Source organism: Calonectris borealis, chromosome 4 (genome assembly GCF_964195595.1).
Source record: "Calonectris borealis chromosome 4, bCalBor7.hap1.2, whole genome shotgun sequence".
Classification (NCBI taxonomy): domain Eukaryota; kingdom Metazoa; phylum Chordata; class Aves; order Procellariiformes; family Procellariidae; genus Calonectris; species Calonectris borealis.
Window position 1 is genome coordinate 27,390,645 of NC_134315.1, and position 16,569 is coordinate 27,407,213.

At 47.4% G+C, this 16,569-nt stretch overlaps 1 protein-coding gene across 1 annotated transcript in view; it reads left to right on the forward strand.

Moving 5' to 3' along the window:
- The first annotated feature begins 8,465 nt into the window (after positions 1–8,465).
- LIMCH1 (LIM and calponin homology domains 1) overlaps positions 8,466–16,569 on the forward strand; it is a 186,315-nt gene continuing 178,211 nt past the window's right edge. The window contains exon 1 of the mRNA XM_075148972.1: positions 8,466–8,947. Within this exon, the coding sequence (XP_075005073.1) occupies positions 8,852–8,947 (96 nt within the window). The 5' untranslated portion in view covers positions 8,466–8,851. The remainder of the gene's footprint in view (positions 8,948–16,569) is intronic.

Genomic DNA, 16,569 nt, shown 5'->3' on the forward strand with positions numbered 1-16,569 from the left:
CCGCTGAACAACCTGCTCTGGCAACTTCCCATTTCATGTACTGAGCCTAGACAGACTCAGCTGCACTTACTGAACTCGCAGCTGGCATGGGCTCTCTAAGCATGTTAGGTGACTTAAAAGAGCCCCTTCCTAGGTGATGGCACGAACAAAGAGGTGTTTAGGAACATCTCCCTGAGGGTACTAGAACCCCTTTAACATGTAATGCCACTCCTCACTGAGAAAGATTTGAGTAACTCCATGTGTTTGAAAATCTACCCAGGATGGTGAAATGGGGTAAGATGCATACTGGTGGGTGGCAGCAGGGAAAGATGCTGCACAATGAGCAGAGTGCAGAATCAGCTGGAAGATTATTGCAGATACATACTGGAAGTGGAGATTCCTGCCCCGGATCGGACCGTGTTTGGAAGAACACCCCGCTTCCACTTCCAGTCTTTAATGAAGGAGGTTGTAAGAAAGTAGCTGAAAGGCAGTCAAACTCAGAAAAAACCTGGAAGGGAAATAGAGTTTTGCCCTTCTGCACGGCTTTCAGCTCAGCATAGAAGCAAAGGCTGTTTGTTTGTTGTTTTTGCATTAAACAAACCGGGTGTCACATTGGCAGGTACACAAACCTACGAGCATCGGCTCCTTACCAATGCGCTTCTGTTTTAACAGGCTAAAAAGATCCTTGATAACAGCTGGTGAAAGGCCCATTGTCCTGCCGCATCCTTTTCCCGACTTGTCCTGTCAAGAGAGCAGAACTCTGCAGCTCCGGGCGTACAGAGCAGGGTGGGAGAGCCATGCTTTCCTTCAGAGTCCCCTTCCAGTTGCTGGTTTGTGCGTGTGGTCATTTTCCTTTCGTAACATTTTACCGGAGGCCCTAGAAAGAACACGTATGGACCTGGACCTTGCTGCGCTTGGTAGCTATGAACATCGAAGGAAAGGATGTTCTCTGGCCTGACGAGTTCACTGGTTTTCTGCTCAGGTTTATTATTTCTTGTACCTTGGTACCTCTTTATTTTGGGTTGCTTCACTTCCCTTGCACCACTCTACGCTGCTTCTTTATGTAATTGCTCTTCAGTCAACCCAATTTATGTCTTTTTGCCTTGTGTAACCTGGTATCACTTACTTGTGATATTTCTCCTTTCCCTAGCCTTCTTTCTGCTCTTCTTTCCCAGTGGTTTTCATGGTTTATATTTGTTGTCTTGTCCCTCCACCTACTGCGTGTGAACAAGAGGAAGGGAGAAATACCTGGAACCGGAGAGACAGAGAATGGGGTTGAATGCAGTTACAGAACTGAGAGACAGGAGACTGTGGCCAGCTGGGAGGAAGAAAAGCAGGGTGGTGGAGAAAAAAATGCTCGTTAAAGAGTAAGCTGGATATAGGAATTTCCTATAGCAGAGGAAAGGCAGGTCTTGATGAGAACAATATAAAGAAGGAAGGAAGCGGTTGTTTGGGTGAGTGGGAGAACAGACCGTGGCTGCGGATGAAAGGAGAAGCTGAGCCAGGCCCTGTGCAATCGGCAGAGCTATCAGCCCGGGATCTGGAGGCCTCCACGAGAGGCAGAACCAAGTGTCAAAGCCAAAGGAGGGCTGGGCAGGGAAAACCCCACACCTAAAAGCATAGCAGCACTCAAAACACAGAGATACTGATCAGGGATTTGTTACACAGGGAACAGAGAGGATGGTGAAGACCCCAAAAATTATGCTTTGTAAATGACGTTGAATATTTACAGGCATTTATGCAGGGGAGCTCTCATTTTGAATCACCTGCACTCTGATCCATTAGGCTGATATAGCTAGCTAAATAGCAACATGAGTAGTAGTATATCAGATCCTGGATAGTCAACAGCTTTCAAAATCTAAAAATTTAATTAAATGCAAAGACAGGCAAATAGGAAAACGTCAAATGGTGCTCAGCTACCAGAAGACAATTGGATGTATTAGCTTTCAAAAATCAATATAAAATTCCAAAATAGAGAAAAACTGCTTCACAAAAGGGCTTCACACTCTCCCAGGACAGGGTGAGAAGGGATAATACTGCTTTTCTCCAAGGAAAGAGCCAACTCGGATGATCCATCCACTCCTGTAATTCCCAGAACGACTCAGAACATCAATGCCAAGCCTGACAATATGTTGCTGAGTGAGTGGTAGCAGAGAGAAAGTGACTGTGATAGAAGACAGCATGGCCGGGATAAACAAACAGGTGCTGTCAGCCAAATGCTGAACACTGCAAATGCACCACAGCAGATGCCCTGATTAAATAAAATGTGAAGTCACAACATTTGTTTGAGTGATTGAAAAATATCAACATGCTCTCACAATTTCAGATTCATTGATTTTGCATGAGAATTAAAAAGAACTAAAGCTCTGGTGTTACTTTTCTTCTAGCTTGTAAGTTTTTTCAAAAAATAAATTAAAAAACCTCTTGAATGGGAACAGTCTTTCTTTGAGTCATTTTTCAAAATTAGGGTGTTTCTATCTCTTGCTTCTGAGTGGGATACCTTTACCAACCTACTCTCAAAGACAGGCTGCATGTCATGGAGAGCTGAACTGTCTTTGAGTCTAGCTTTATCAATGAAGAAAACGCTAAATTTCTGGTAGAGATCTCTTCCACCACCCTCCTCTGCCTTGATAGATGCTGCTGTGAGGGTTCCTCTCCTCCACTCACTCAGCCCACCCCTCAGTTCACCCCTTCGCACAGGACAACTGTGAAAGTGCACAACCTGCCTTCAGTAAAAGATCTCCAAATACTCTCCAGCAGGATAAAACCTGTTGAGAGTATTAATACCAAGGATGCTTTATGCCAGGGCTGTCCAACTCCCGCACCATCACCAGGTTGCTCTTTGCAATGGTGCGAGTCCCGTGACGGCTCGGAGGCTGCATCTCTGAGCAGCTCTGAAATAATCTGGAGGTTATACAGAGCTGTGCTGGATGTGCCTACCCCTGTTTTATACTCTAGAGAACGAAGGAATTCCGAGCAGAATTTTAAAAATAAATACCATACGGCCTCAAGTTCTCTGTGTGATATTCGGTGGTTTGTTAAAGGGACAAAAAGGACAAGCAAACCAATGAAATGTATAAAAGTCCTTGAGCAAACAACTGAGAAGATATTTAGCCAGAGCATTGGCTCCGCTTATGGCTCAGCTCAGATTTCTCTGAAATCTGGCCCAGGATTGTGCAACGTCCCCAACTATGACCATTATGGTCTGGGGGAAAAAGATCTGCTCGGAGAATATCAGCCAGGACTGACAGATTGCGGAGGAGATAAGGAGGCAGAGAAGTCCTGGTGCTAGCAGGATAACTTCCCTTCTTAACCAGCCCAGGGGCCTTGCTGGTTTAAGGCACATTTATAAAAGCTCACACAGAAAAGATTAGTAAGCCAGGTAAAATAGAATGGAAACAGAGGATCTCGGGTGTTTCACCCATTTGCTCTTTGTGCAATGTGTTTTTGGTAATTTTTTCCAAATGGAGGGTGCCCGTGTTACTGGAAGCATGTTGTGTCAGATCTGCTTTGAAGAACAAGGTTTATTGTCAGGTTAATACCACCGGAAAAAGGAGCGAGAGCACAAAGATGACATCCAGGAGTGCTTTTGCACAGAGCTTGGTCTTGAACACCGGACCGCTCCTTCGGGCAGACACGTTATAGCGGCAGAAGCTGCCCAGGACACAGCTTCGTTGACGCAAGCTGTTCATTGCTGCTGTGGGATAAGATCAGGCCTGCCATGACACCAGTCAGGCCTTGTTAACCCCCTGCTGTTCAAGAGGGTTAAAGATTTTAGATGTTATGTTGAAGACAAAAAGGAACAGGAGAGTTCGTCTTCCCAGTGGAGAAAACTAAATTGGGTAGAAGACCAAACTGGTTAATATGAGTTGAACCCTCACGCTACCTGAAATTATATCTTCCTAAAAGCCTATATTTTTCTTTCTGTGCACAGCAGCAGAGAAATTCCTGATAATCAGAGAAGACCCTCTTCCTCTGCTTCTACCTTCTCCTATAACCGCCATATTACACATTTTTCCACAATTACTTTCCTTGCGCATAGGCATAGTCTGCTTTCGGGAAGGATGACTGCACCTGGACAAATACACACAGCTCGACACTGGTGTCTGCTCCTCCACAGGTTTTCCCCTGTCTAACAAGTACAGATGCAAGTCTGTTGCAGGCAATAAGGACTACTGACATGCTACCTTGAGTTTTACTGGAAAGAAAAACAGAGAAGCTAAACCAAAGCATTTGCTTTAAAAGAAGAGAGTTTTGCAAACAGTTACAAGAAATATTTTCCTATTTTGTTGCTGTCGCTGTGTTTCTGGTAATGTTTCTGGTGAGAAGCAGCACAGCGACCTCAGGAAAACCTTGCTGGAGTTTCTAAGGTGCTCGTTTTCTCGTTTTGTCTCCCGTACCAGTTGCCAGGCCAGCGGTAATAGGGAAAGAAAAACCATTGAAAAACCTATGACCGGTATTCAAGGGGCTTAGAGTAAGCCCTGCAACTCTCCAGGCAGATGGTGGTTTAAAAAAAAAAAACCCAACAAGCTGGGCTGATGCTAGAAGTGTGTTTCCATGGGAACAGGGAGGTAGGGATGCTGCCTCGTACATGACCGAATGGGAAGGAGGTTCAGGATTAGGATTAGAAAGAAGTGGCCAGATTTCTGCTGCCATTCAGTGTGTCTTTTACACTCCTAAATACAAGAGAGGGCTCTTTAAAGGACTGCACTAGCTCTACATCCACATGCCTTTCTGTGGATTTAATCAATTTTAAGAGATGTATATGCTTGAATGTAAGGGTAGGTATAAGAGTGTGTATAAGAGCACATTGTCTTTAGTGATCCATGAAAACTGACTGTATAAATGAGAAACGAATGTCGCCCTCTCAGTTTAAGACAAGGTATGTGGTGGTGGTCTCTGTCTTGAACGGATGCTCTGTGTGATACGATGCTTACCTCAGCCCATTCCAGCTCTTCTAGTTCTCTGAGAGGTGATGTTGAGATCACCAGACAGCAAAATCATACATTTGATATCGCACGGTAATAAAAAAAAGAGGTAGGATAATTATTTTAAATTGTTAGTCTTCCACTGCCTCGGGAGAGTAAATCTAATTGATGTCTGATATACATCGGTGTTGTTTAAATATTACAAGAATCAGAAAATAGTTTGTGTTAGCATAGGCATTTAAAAATGCACTTATTATTTCTCTTTAAATGTTTGAGATTAGATTACCATTCATCTAGTTTTCATCTAGTTGCAGTTGTCAGAAAAACCCCTATAAACTCATCTCCTGTTTTTAGGCCCTTCATTATTCCAGCAAATTTAAAACAATAAACAAAGACCAAAACAAAAGGTAGAGAACAATAAAGACAAAATCCCAGAACAGAAATAGAGTTAAATATATGAATTTACGTGCTATAAATATATTTAAAGAGTTAGCATTTTTTGCTTTGACTAATTTATAACAACAAACAAGATTAAAAATCCCGAGTTTTGAACTGAGGCGAATTCATGCCTAAAATTAGGGAATGTTGAGAAGTAGATCCTACAGTTTGCTTCTCAGGAAAAGTTGTTGACAACTGTGACAAGCTGAAAATGTGGCCTGTTATAATCCCCTCTCAAAAACTCCACTTAGTAGTAGTGGTTGATGTTCGCATACCTACATTTCCAGCACACAGATATCTTTCTGTGCTTGAATAAATACAAGCAAGTAACTTTGGCTCATCTTTCCAACACTTATGAGTGAAGATTTTTAGGATTTGGCTTTGAAAAGGCCTTGTGAAATTTTTCTTCCCTATTTCTAGAAACTTCTGTGCTTAACCTTAGACTCAGGAGCATCTGTTTGAGCTAGGACTACTCACACGACGCAAGTTAGGCGTGCAAGTCTCTGCAGGACAGAGTTTGGTTTTTTCCCTCGCATAAAGGGAAAAAAAGAGTATTCACGCTCGGTGTTTTTTAAGCACACCTTGATGCCTGCTTCGCTTTTGAAAGAAGAGGAAGGCTGGACGTTCCAGGAAGGCTGGACGTTCTTCAAGAAGGAAGTCTTAAAGGCGCAGGAGCGGGCTGTCCCCATGTGCCGCAAGAAGAACGGGCGGGGAAGGCGACCGGCCTGGCTGAACGGGGAGCTCTGGCTGGGACTCAGGGAAAAAAGGAGAGTTTATCACTTGTGGAGGAAGGGTCAGGCAACTCAGGAAGAGTACAGGGATCGCGTTAGGTCGTGCAGAGAGGAAATTAGAAAGGCAAAAGCCCGGCTAGAACTCAACCTGGCCACTGTCGTGAGAGACAACAAAAAATGCTTTTATAAGTATGTTAATGACAAAAGGAGAGCCAAGGAGAATCTCCATCCTCTATTGGATGCGGGGGGGAACGTTGCCACCAAGGACGAGGAAAAGGCTGAGGTACTCAACGCCTTCTTTGCCTCAGTCTTTAGTAGTCAGAATGGTTATCCTCAGGGTACTCAGCCCCCTGAGCTGGAAGACAGGGACGACAAGCAGGATAAACCCCCCATAATTCAAGAGGATGAAGTTCATGACCTGCTATGCCACCTGGATGTTCACAAGTCTATGGGGCCGGATGGGATCCACCCGAGGGTTCTAAGGGAGCTGGCGGAGGAGCTTGCCGAGCCGCTCTCCATCATTTACCAGCAGTCCTGGTTAACTGGGGAAGTCCCGGACGACTGGAGGCTCGCCAATGTGACTCCCATCTACAAGAAGGGCCGGAAGGAGGATCCGGGGAACTACAGGCCGGTCAGCCTGACCTCGGTGCCGGGGAAGATCATGGAGCGGTTGGTTTTGAGGGTGCTCACGAGCCATGTCCGGGACATCCAGGGGATCAGTCCCAGCCAGCACGGGTTCATGGAAGGCAGGTCCTGCTTGACCAACCTGATCTCCTTCTATGACCAGGTGACCCGCCTAGTGGATGAGGGAAAGGCAGTGGATGTGGTCTACTTGGACTTCAGTAAGGCCTTTGACACTGTCTCCCACAGCATTCTCCTAGAGAAGCTGGCGGCTCACGGCCTAGACAGGTGCACTCTTCGCTGGGTAAAAAACTGGCTGGAAGGCCAAGCCCAGAGAGTTGTGGTCAACGGAGTTAAATCCAGTTGGCGGCCGGTCACGAGCGGTGTTCCCCAGGGCTCAGTACTGGGGCCGGTCCTGTTCAATATCTTCATCAATGATCTGGACGAGGGGATCGAGTGCTCCCTCAGTAAGTTTGCAGACGACACCAAGTTGGGCGGGAGTGTTGATCTGCTGGAGGGTAGGAAGGCTCTGCAGAGGGACCTGGACAGGCTGGATCGATGGGCCGAGGCCAACTGTATGAGATTCAACAAGGCCAAGTGCCGGGTCCTGCACTTCGGCCACAACAACCCCAGGCAACGCTACAGGCTTGGGGAAGAGTGGCTGGAAAGCTGCCCAGAGGAAAAGGACCTGGGGGTACTGGTTGACAGCCGGCTGAACATGAGCCGGCAGTGTGCTCAGGTGGCCAAGAAGGCCAACGGCATCCTGGCCTGTATCAGAAATAGTGTGGCCAGCAGGAATAGGGAGGTGATCGTGCCCCTGTACTCGGCACTGGTGAGGCCGCACCTCGAATACTGTGTTCAGTTTTGGGCCCCTCACTACAAGAAGGACATGGAGGTGCTGGAGCGCGTCCAGAGGAGGGCAACGAAGCTGGTGAAGGGCCTGGAGCACAAGTCTTATGAGGAGCGGCTGAGGGAACTGGGGTTGTTTAGCCTGGAGAAGAGGAGGCTGAGGGGAGACCTCATCGCACTCTACAACTACCTGAAAGGAGGGTGTAGCGAGGTGGGTGTTGGTCTCTTCTCCCAAGTAACTAGCGATAGGACAAGAGGAAATGGCCTCAAGTTGTGCCAAGGGAGGTTTAGATTGAACATTAGGAAAAATTTCTTTACTGAAAGAGTGGTCAGGCCTTGGAACAGGCTGCCCAGGGAAGTGGTGGAGTCACCATCCCTGGAGGTATTTAAAAGACGTGTAGATGAGGCCCTTAGGGACATGGTGTAGTGGGCATGGTGGTGTTGGGTTGACGGTTGGACACGATGATCTTAGAGGTCTTTTCCAACCTGTATGATTCTATGATTCTATGATTCTAAGAGAAATGCTGTCAGGTACTGTGCTGACCCTCACATTTTTGTAAGACCACCCTCACCCCGTAGCAACAGGGGGAGATGCCTGCAGCGGCGGCAGAGGCAGCTGCCGGTGCTCCGCTCCTGCGGCAGGAGCCCCACGGCCCCTGGGCCGGAGGGTGAGGGTCTGGTTGGGGGGGGAAAACCTTTTCCCGCCGCGGCGGGCTGGAGGCTCTCAGGTGGTTCACGCAATAACATTAATTAATGTCAAGGTGTTTAATGCAACAGCCGCAACCAGCAGCTCGCCTCCGTGCCCTCCAGGAGCTGGGGGGTGGGGGGGATCGGCTGCTCCCCCCAAGCCGGGGGGGCCTTGCCATCGGCCCCGCCGCCCCCCCGGTCGCAGCGCCGCCTGCGATGCGATGCTCGCGGCGGGGAGGCGGCGGCGCGGGCATGTGCATGGGCTGAAGGCAAAGCGGCTTCGCCCGTCTGCTTTATTTTTAGCTGGCAGCTCAGCGCAGCGCAGCTCCGCTCCGCCGGCGGGGCGGGCGGGGCGGCAGGCGAGGGAGGACCGAGGCGGCAGGGCGGGCGGACGGGGCACCGGCGGAGAGAGGTTACCGCAGGCGAGCTGCAGCCAGCCGGGCTGCAGAGCGCCGCCGCCCCCGGCCCCCGCCCCGGCGGCTGCGAGGCAGGGAGAGGCAGGGAGAGGCAGGCAGCGGCCTCCGGCGTCCCCCTGCTGCGGCCGCGGCTCACCTCGGGCTGGCGGCTCGGTGCCTGGCTGCTCCCCCGCCGCAGCCGCGGCACGCCGGGGCCCTGCAGATGGCCAGTCCCGGGCTAGAGCTGGGAGAGGTTCAGCCTCCCCCCGAGCCCCCCCAGCCTGAGCTGGCCTTCACCGAGGCTCAGAAGTGGATCGAGGTAAGACCGCGGGATGGCAGGGGTGCGGGCGCCCGACCCCCACCGGGGCGACCCGGTGTCCTTTCCCCCCCCCTCGTCGCGGGGTCCGCAGGCATTTTATTCCACGCCGAGCTCCGTCTCGGCCCTCCCCCGCGTTGCTCGCTGCGGGGAAAGCGGCCGGGGCCCGCCGCGCCGCTGCTCGGCCCCCGCGCAGGCTGCGCGCCTTTAGATGGACCCATGGACCCCCGCCCCCCTCCCCCCGCGCATCTCTTCCAAACTTAATCTCCTAATCGCATTTCCCCTCCCCGCCCCCGGGGTCGGGATGAACAGGGCGGCTGTAAACAGGAGCCGCGCAGGTGCGCGGAGCCGCGGAGCGGGCGCGGACGCGTCCCCCGGCGGGGCTCCCAGCCGCGGCGTCCCGGGGGCGGCGAGGGCCCCTCGCCCTGCTGGGGAATCCTCCGGCCCTGCGCCCTTCCCGCTGCTCTCGCCCGCGGGTGGCGGCCGCGGCCGCGCAGGTAACGCTCCGCAGTGCGCGGAGAGGCGGGCCGGGGCGGGTCAGCACCGCTGCGGGGAGTGCCTGGGGCGGCGCGTCCCGGCACCCCGCAGCCCCTTCTCCCATCGCTCAGCCGAGCCAGGGAGAGACATTCAGTCTCGCTCTTCAAGCAGGGCAGAAAAATAGATCTGTTTGCTCGTGCCACAAAATGCAAAGACAGGCAGGTGGCGGGTGAAATTTAATAGTTAAATATTTTGGCATGTAACAATAGGGACACTTTAAATAGCTCTTCGTCTGCCGGTACAGAACACGCGTGAAGGTGGTATAAACCCAAATACCAGGGTAACAGCTTCCTTCAGCTGCAGGCTTTGAATTTAATCTGCAGCTTTTAGTAAGCCTCGGTGGATTGTGTTTTCTGACAGTGGTTAGGTAAACTCTTGTTAAAATTATTGTGACTTTAAGATTCCCTGAAGCCCTGGGAATTTCAGACTGTAATGGTTCACTCCAATATCAGCCGGAAAGGTAATGCTGTGTCAGACTTCAGGGAATTGGCGCTGACACAGTAAGCTGGCTGGTGTAGGACCAGAGGCAGAAGAACAATGAGGAACGTGAAAAGAAGGGCTTTTGTGCCAAGGAAAGGTGAGTATGCAGCCTGGAAGAGGAAAAGTGAAGTGCATATAAACACCGATTGTCTTGGGAAGATGAATACGGTGGTTTCTATATAGGCTTCTTTACAGTACAGGACCAAGAGAGAGGCACATGACTCCGTCATACATATGGTACATAAAATACCTTGTGACCGTGCTGACTGCTAATGAAGCCAAGAACTCAATGGCGAAGCAATTCTCTGTAGGTAACAAAGCTGCCAGCAATCCCTCCAGGCGTGATAGTAATTAAGGGACTATAAATCTTCCAGAAACTGGTGGGTCAGGCGGAAACTTCCCTCTTGGGCAGTTTATTCTGCAGTTCACCATGACAGGAGGTCTCGCGCCTCTTCTTGTGCGACCCAGGGCCTGGTGAGCAGAGCAGAAGGGCGCTTAACTCCTTGCGCCCTCCGTGCAGGCCCGAGAGAATCATGCGTATGAATGAAGCTGTCTATAACTTCTTGTGCTTCCTCCTTCACTTTTTTAATCTGCTTGATGCATGAATGACAGAGCTGTAACGTGCTGTTACGATTGCCACCCTCCTCTTGCCTGCGGGAGCGTGTCGGGAGCCTGGAGCATCGCCATGGCTGTGGTGCGAGAGGGAAGGATCTGCCTTTCCAGCAATGCCCAGAGTGGAAGCTCCTACTAAGAGAAAGGAGGAAGAAGAAGCTGCCAGTGAAGCAAATGTGGCTTAATTTGCCTAACAAGTTATTTTTCCTTTTAATCCCAGTTTGGCTTAAGCTCTGGAGCACGAGGGTTATTATCTCTTCCAAAAATCTGCTCAGCATTCACTGTTCTAAATCTGGATGATTTGGACTGAGCGAATTATGTAGAACTTGACATGTTAGTCCAAAGTTACTGAAAAGCAATGTCAATCTTAAAAAGAAATAAAAAATCAAGGAATGTTACAGGTATCAACATTCAGTGTGCCAAGCCCTATTGATTTGGGTGAAAACCAGAAATAGGGGTCATGCTGTGTCTGGCTACTAGACCCATCTGCTTCAGCTGGCTCTGTAATTGTCTCTCACCAATTTATTCTTTGGCCTAGAGATGTTAGCAAATGTCCAGTGTGTTGTGTCTTCCAGCTCACTTCTGACCATTAAAAATGATATCTCTCTCAAGTGAAAATAAAAGAAATCATTATGGTTGCAAGCAGGGCTGGTGGACCTCTCTAGGTCCCTCCTAACGGTGTGAGACAGCTTAAAACCTGTCTTAGGCTGTAAAAAAAAATTAAAGCAGAAAAGGACAGATCGAAAACTCTGAGCTTGCTGTGCATTTTTATTTCTAACGATTAATTTGTGTGACTCGCTAGTTGGATTCTCATCTGGTTTAAATCCTCGTGTGAGCACTGTCACCATTGTGTAGCGCTGACAGGAATCCACCCTGTGGTCTGCAGTGCATTTCTCCTCTGGTGGGGCTGGAAAGGGAGGCTGCCCTCTTTTTACATGGGGAGCCAAGACACGAAGTGATGAATGTCTAGATCTGCAAGGATTGAGGTACTTCCCTTCCTCTGGTCCAGGGGTCTTAGGGGTCTTGTCTTTACTCCTTGAGTCTGTGACCTGTCACCAGAGCAGGTCGTCTGGGTGCCAGAAGTCTTCTTTTTCCTCTGCCAACGTTACTTTAATCTGGATGCTGCAGGATAGCAGAGTCTAAGTTGCACTGAAGTTTGGGTGGATCCTCATAATAATCCTCTTGTCTCTCCCTGGAGCTCTGAACCAGTGACACTAAGGTGTTCCCCTGAGCGGGGAAAAGGGCCAGAGCTCTGACTCCTACTGCGAAGGCTGCTTATATATTTAACAGTTTGTGTTTTGTAAGAGAGTATTTCGAGTGGTGATAGATTTGGTGTCACCTGTATGTTGCAGAAGGTGGGATTTTGGCATTCTGTGGACTTTCCACTGTGATTGCAAGTCACTTTGGGTGGGAAACCGGAGTTCAGCCTTGCACGTATATTTAATTTTGCATAAATATCAACCGTGCTTCCCTCTGTGTAACAGTAAACCAGTCCTATTATTTCAGTTTAGCTTGGCATGTGCTACTTAAGTGACAAATGCCTCTTAATGATAAAATGAACAATATTAGTAGCACTCAGAGGAATTAAAATAAAGGCACCAAATGAAAAACCCTGTGAGAGAGCTACATCAATCTGCATTATTAAAGGTGCGGTATCTCATTTCAATTAATGCATCTCAGTTTCACTGAAAGAATATATCAGCCTTGTAAAGCCTGGTGGGTTACTATAGCAAAATAACAAATCTAATTTAATCTAATGGCCTTTAATTTTAAAATGTCAAGGTTCCCTGTATGTGTGTTTAAACTAGAATAACTGATGGTTGAAAGAACATCTGTATAAACAGAGTTATTCTTGCTGCAAAGATTCAGAAGAGAGTAATACAGTAATAAAGTCGCATTTAATACCGGTGTAACTCCTAAGGGTATTGTTATCTCCTCATCGCACCTCCTAGCCTTGCCTCATTAATATGCTCTCTCCTCATTGTTGAGGCTTGGTTCAATTAGGAATGGCTTTTCTGTAGACTTACGTTCCTTAGAAGCTTTGCCAGCTGATAAGGATGCTTCCTTTATAGTTGTATAGTAATAATAAACAAGTCGTGTTTTTCTGTCCCCTATGGTCGGCGCTTGACTTTGCCATTCCCTCTAGATGTGTATAGGCTAAAACCCATCAACTTCTAATAAGTCTGCTACTTTTCTCCTCTATGTATATTCCCTTTGAGAATTCTTTTGTTAAGGAGAAATTTGCCAGCGAGAGGGGTTTGTTGGGTATGTGTGGGTTATTTTCTTTTTCCCGTCTAGCAGAACACTTACCTCCCTTAGATTTCCATATTGAAGGTGGCAGTTTTGAGTTGGCAGCAGTGGCATTGCTCCTTGGAGAAGCGGTGGGGCCAGGTGTATTTCTAAGTGCTTCTGGATGTGTCACATCATACAGCAGAATAGGCATGCCACTTCTACACCACCGTCTCTGTGAAAGAGTATGAGGGGTATAAAACCAGGAAAGTGACTCAGGCAGATAAACTTCATGTGACTGTCTTGTGCCATGAGTCTGGAAACAAGGTTTCTTTAGGGTGTCTTGCCTTCCTGTGGATGAAGTGCAAGAGAGCTGAGGCTTATGGCGCCCGTTGCAAAAACGTAACATCAAAGGAGATGAAGGTAGTTAATTGACAAAATCTTGTCTGCTTGGTGAAGGGACTTGGAAAATCTGGAAAATCTGCTGGGGGGGTCTGGAACTTGAGGAATACACAAGTTTGTTTATCTGACCTTGAAAATGTGGGGTGCCCTGACTTTGAGGAACATCAGAGATGAAGCTCTTTTGATGAAAAGTACTGATTAAGCTAACTGATTCACAGATTATACAAGTAACCTGTGCCCCGCAGGAGTGTTTCTGTTTCCAAATATGTGTAGACATCCACTTTTCCTTTGCTTTGAAGCTGATTTTAAGATCCTTGAACAGGGACTCTAGTTCCGCTGGACGTTGGTACAGTTCCTAGAACGGTGGTGCCTCTAGTCAGACTGGGACCTTCAGGTGCCACTGCAGTCTTGCCGTTACTTGGATAGGAATGGATCAAATCCAACAAACATCTTCTCCAGTGAGCAGCTCCAAAGAAGTCAGTCCGGCTGCCTATAAGAGTATTTGAATACCATTTAAGTGTAGAATGATGCACTAAGCTTTAAGACTGCATGGTTTCATTAATCAAATATTGTAGGAAAGTTGTTGAATTAGCCTCCAAGCAGTGCCTACAGTTCAAATTTCTCAGCATTTAGCCTTTCTTTCTTTTTTTCTTTTTTTTCTTCTGCTGGAAGAGTGTCTTACCTGTATACTTTACATAATGTATTGGGAATGAATTTATTAAAGTGAGCAAGTGTATTCTCAGACTAGAAGAAACCTATGTGAATGGCTTAGACAAGTTGTCTGATTTGTGGACAGCTAAAGTTAGGCCAGATGAATCCTTCCCACAATGTCTATAAGGCAACCATGAAGAGTGAAAAGGTGTGTGGCTGGCTTCTGGTCCTAGATGGATGTGAACGCAGAATAACTTTACTGTGGCTATAGTGACTGGATGTGGAGATGAATTCTTCACTGCTATCTCTACATCTCCACCTGGGCAGCATTTAGGGACTGCGGACAGGGCAGATGGGATGTTCTTCATTCTGGCTAAGTTAGTCATTCAGTGGAATGAAAACTAAATTGATTTAAAGGGGGTAGAAGAACCCGCCCAAACTCTCTGACCCTGTCAGACTACCACCTTCTAGAAATTTTTTCCTCTCCCAGTTGCCTGGCAGCCAACCTCCTGTCCTGTATACGTGGACCCAATTCCCTTGTCATGAGATCAGTTTAAGCCATGTTACAAGTAGCGCTTGGCACGGGGGTGAGAATAATCAGAACAACAATACTATTGATAAAGGGATAATGTCAGGAAATGCAGGACTGAGCTGTTAATTGCCTTAAAACTGAATTAATTTCTCCTTTCAGTACTAAAATTTTAAAATAGGTAAAAGATCTGCCCTTGACACCAGAGTCATTATGCAGTTGGTGGTGAAGATCAGTTAACGCAGCTATGTAACCTCATTGCACTTGTTCTGCTAGTGTTAACTACATTTTTGTTGTTGTTGTTGTTTTTAAGGAAAGTATTGGTCCTCTAGAAAGGAAGGTGGCATCTTTTCCCACATATGGAGGATAAATAGCAGATTGATACAGCAGAATTGTTTTCTAGTTTCTAAAATGTGTTGGCTGATCTGGGAAGTGTTATTCTACAACAGGTTATGAAAACTGTATTACTTCTCATTTGGAAAAGCTACCAGTCTAGAAGCTTTTCATCCATGGATGAACACTTTTGTGTATTGGTTCTCTGCAAGCATCCCAACAAGAACAGTTTTGGAACAAGAAAAAGCAAGATTTATAGGGGTGAAAGTGTCATTTAAAAGGTCAGCTGCATAGGGGGAAGGTATGAATGTTTTGGCATGCAGACCCTGAAGATCTAAGCTTTCCCTCCTTCTGCTTCCAATGTATCATTTTGTTGTGATTTAACCCAGCAGGCAGTTAAACACCACACAGCAGCTCGCTCATTTCCCCCCCCGCAGTGGGATGGGGGGAAGAAAAAAAAGTAAAATTTGTGGATTGAGATAAAGACAGTTTAATAGAACAGAAAAAGAAATGATAATAATAGAATATACAAAGTGAGTGATGCACAATGCAGTTGCTCACCACCCGCTGACCGATAACCAAGCAGCGGTCGCTACTTCCTGGACCACGCCTCTTATTTATATGCTGAGCATGATGTCATATGGTATGGAATACCCCGTTGGCCAGCTGGGCCAGCTGTCCTGGCTATGCTCCCTCCCAGCCTCTGAAGAGTCCTTGACTAGCGGGGTACTTAGCAACAACTGAAAACATCAGTGTGTTATCAACATTCTTCTCATACTAAATCTAAAACACAGCACTAGGACAAAATTTAACTCTATCCCAGCTGAAACTAGGACAGTATCCACCCCTTATTCTATACCATCTACGTCATGCGTAGATCTCACATTTTCCAATACATTCCAATTAATCACCACCACCTTTCTTGTCTTTTGATATATACACGCAGATATCATTCCCTTAGTCCATGGGCCATCCCTCTAAAATGTCCATTCAGTTCATTTAGTCCATGACTTTGGGCTCCATCTGTCATAACAGTCCTTCAGGGCAGGAGAGATGGTGTGTGGTGTTGGACTGTTGCATCCTGAAGCCAGTTCTGATTCCATTATCACTGCACTCGTCCAGTTCTGTCATCGTTGCACTTTGCTCGGTTTCATCAGAGTTCATTCTTCATTAATCTTCATTTTACTGCAATACTGTTGATAGCAACCATAGAAGTGATGATATACAATATCATATAGCAATTAGCATCATACAATTCAGTTCATTGGCTATTTTCACCCAAAATCAAATCCCCTTGAGGTACACACGGGACTTCCCCATCCTTTCGCATTACCCACCAAGTGCACCCAGGTCCTTGAGCAAAAGCAATCCCACAGATGGGTTTTCCCTTGCCAGAGGCAGAAGTAACCCAGACTGTCTTCCCCAGCGTATTTCTTATGTGCACTGCAGGGGCTGTATCTCCATCTACAGTACGCAAAGAAAATTAACTCTATCCCAGCCGAAACCAGGACACATTTAAAGAAGAAAGTACTGTCTTTCCTTGCCCCACTCAGTCCCTTAGATCACAATGACTACAACAGCTACTATGGCACCGATAACGTAACATGAAAATTGATAGCTGAAACTTCTCCCAGCTATGTTAATCGCTGTCCCAGGTGAAAGGGCTGCAGCGCGTGTCCTCGAGACAGCCTTGTAAGAATGTGAAGAACTATAACACACCCCAGTGTAAAATGAAAAAAAACTTGCCTATTGCTGCCTTTTATTTTATAAACAGAATAAATGTACTCCCTGTACCTGGGACAGGGTGGGGAGTGACTGCTGGGGCAGCAGCTCTGCTGGAAAGGACCTGGGG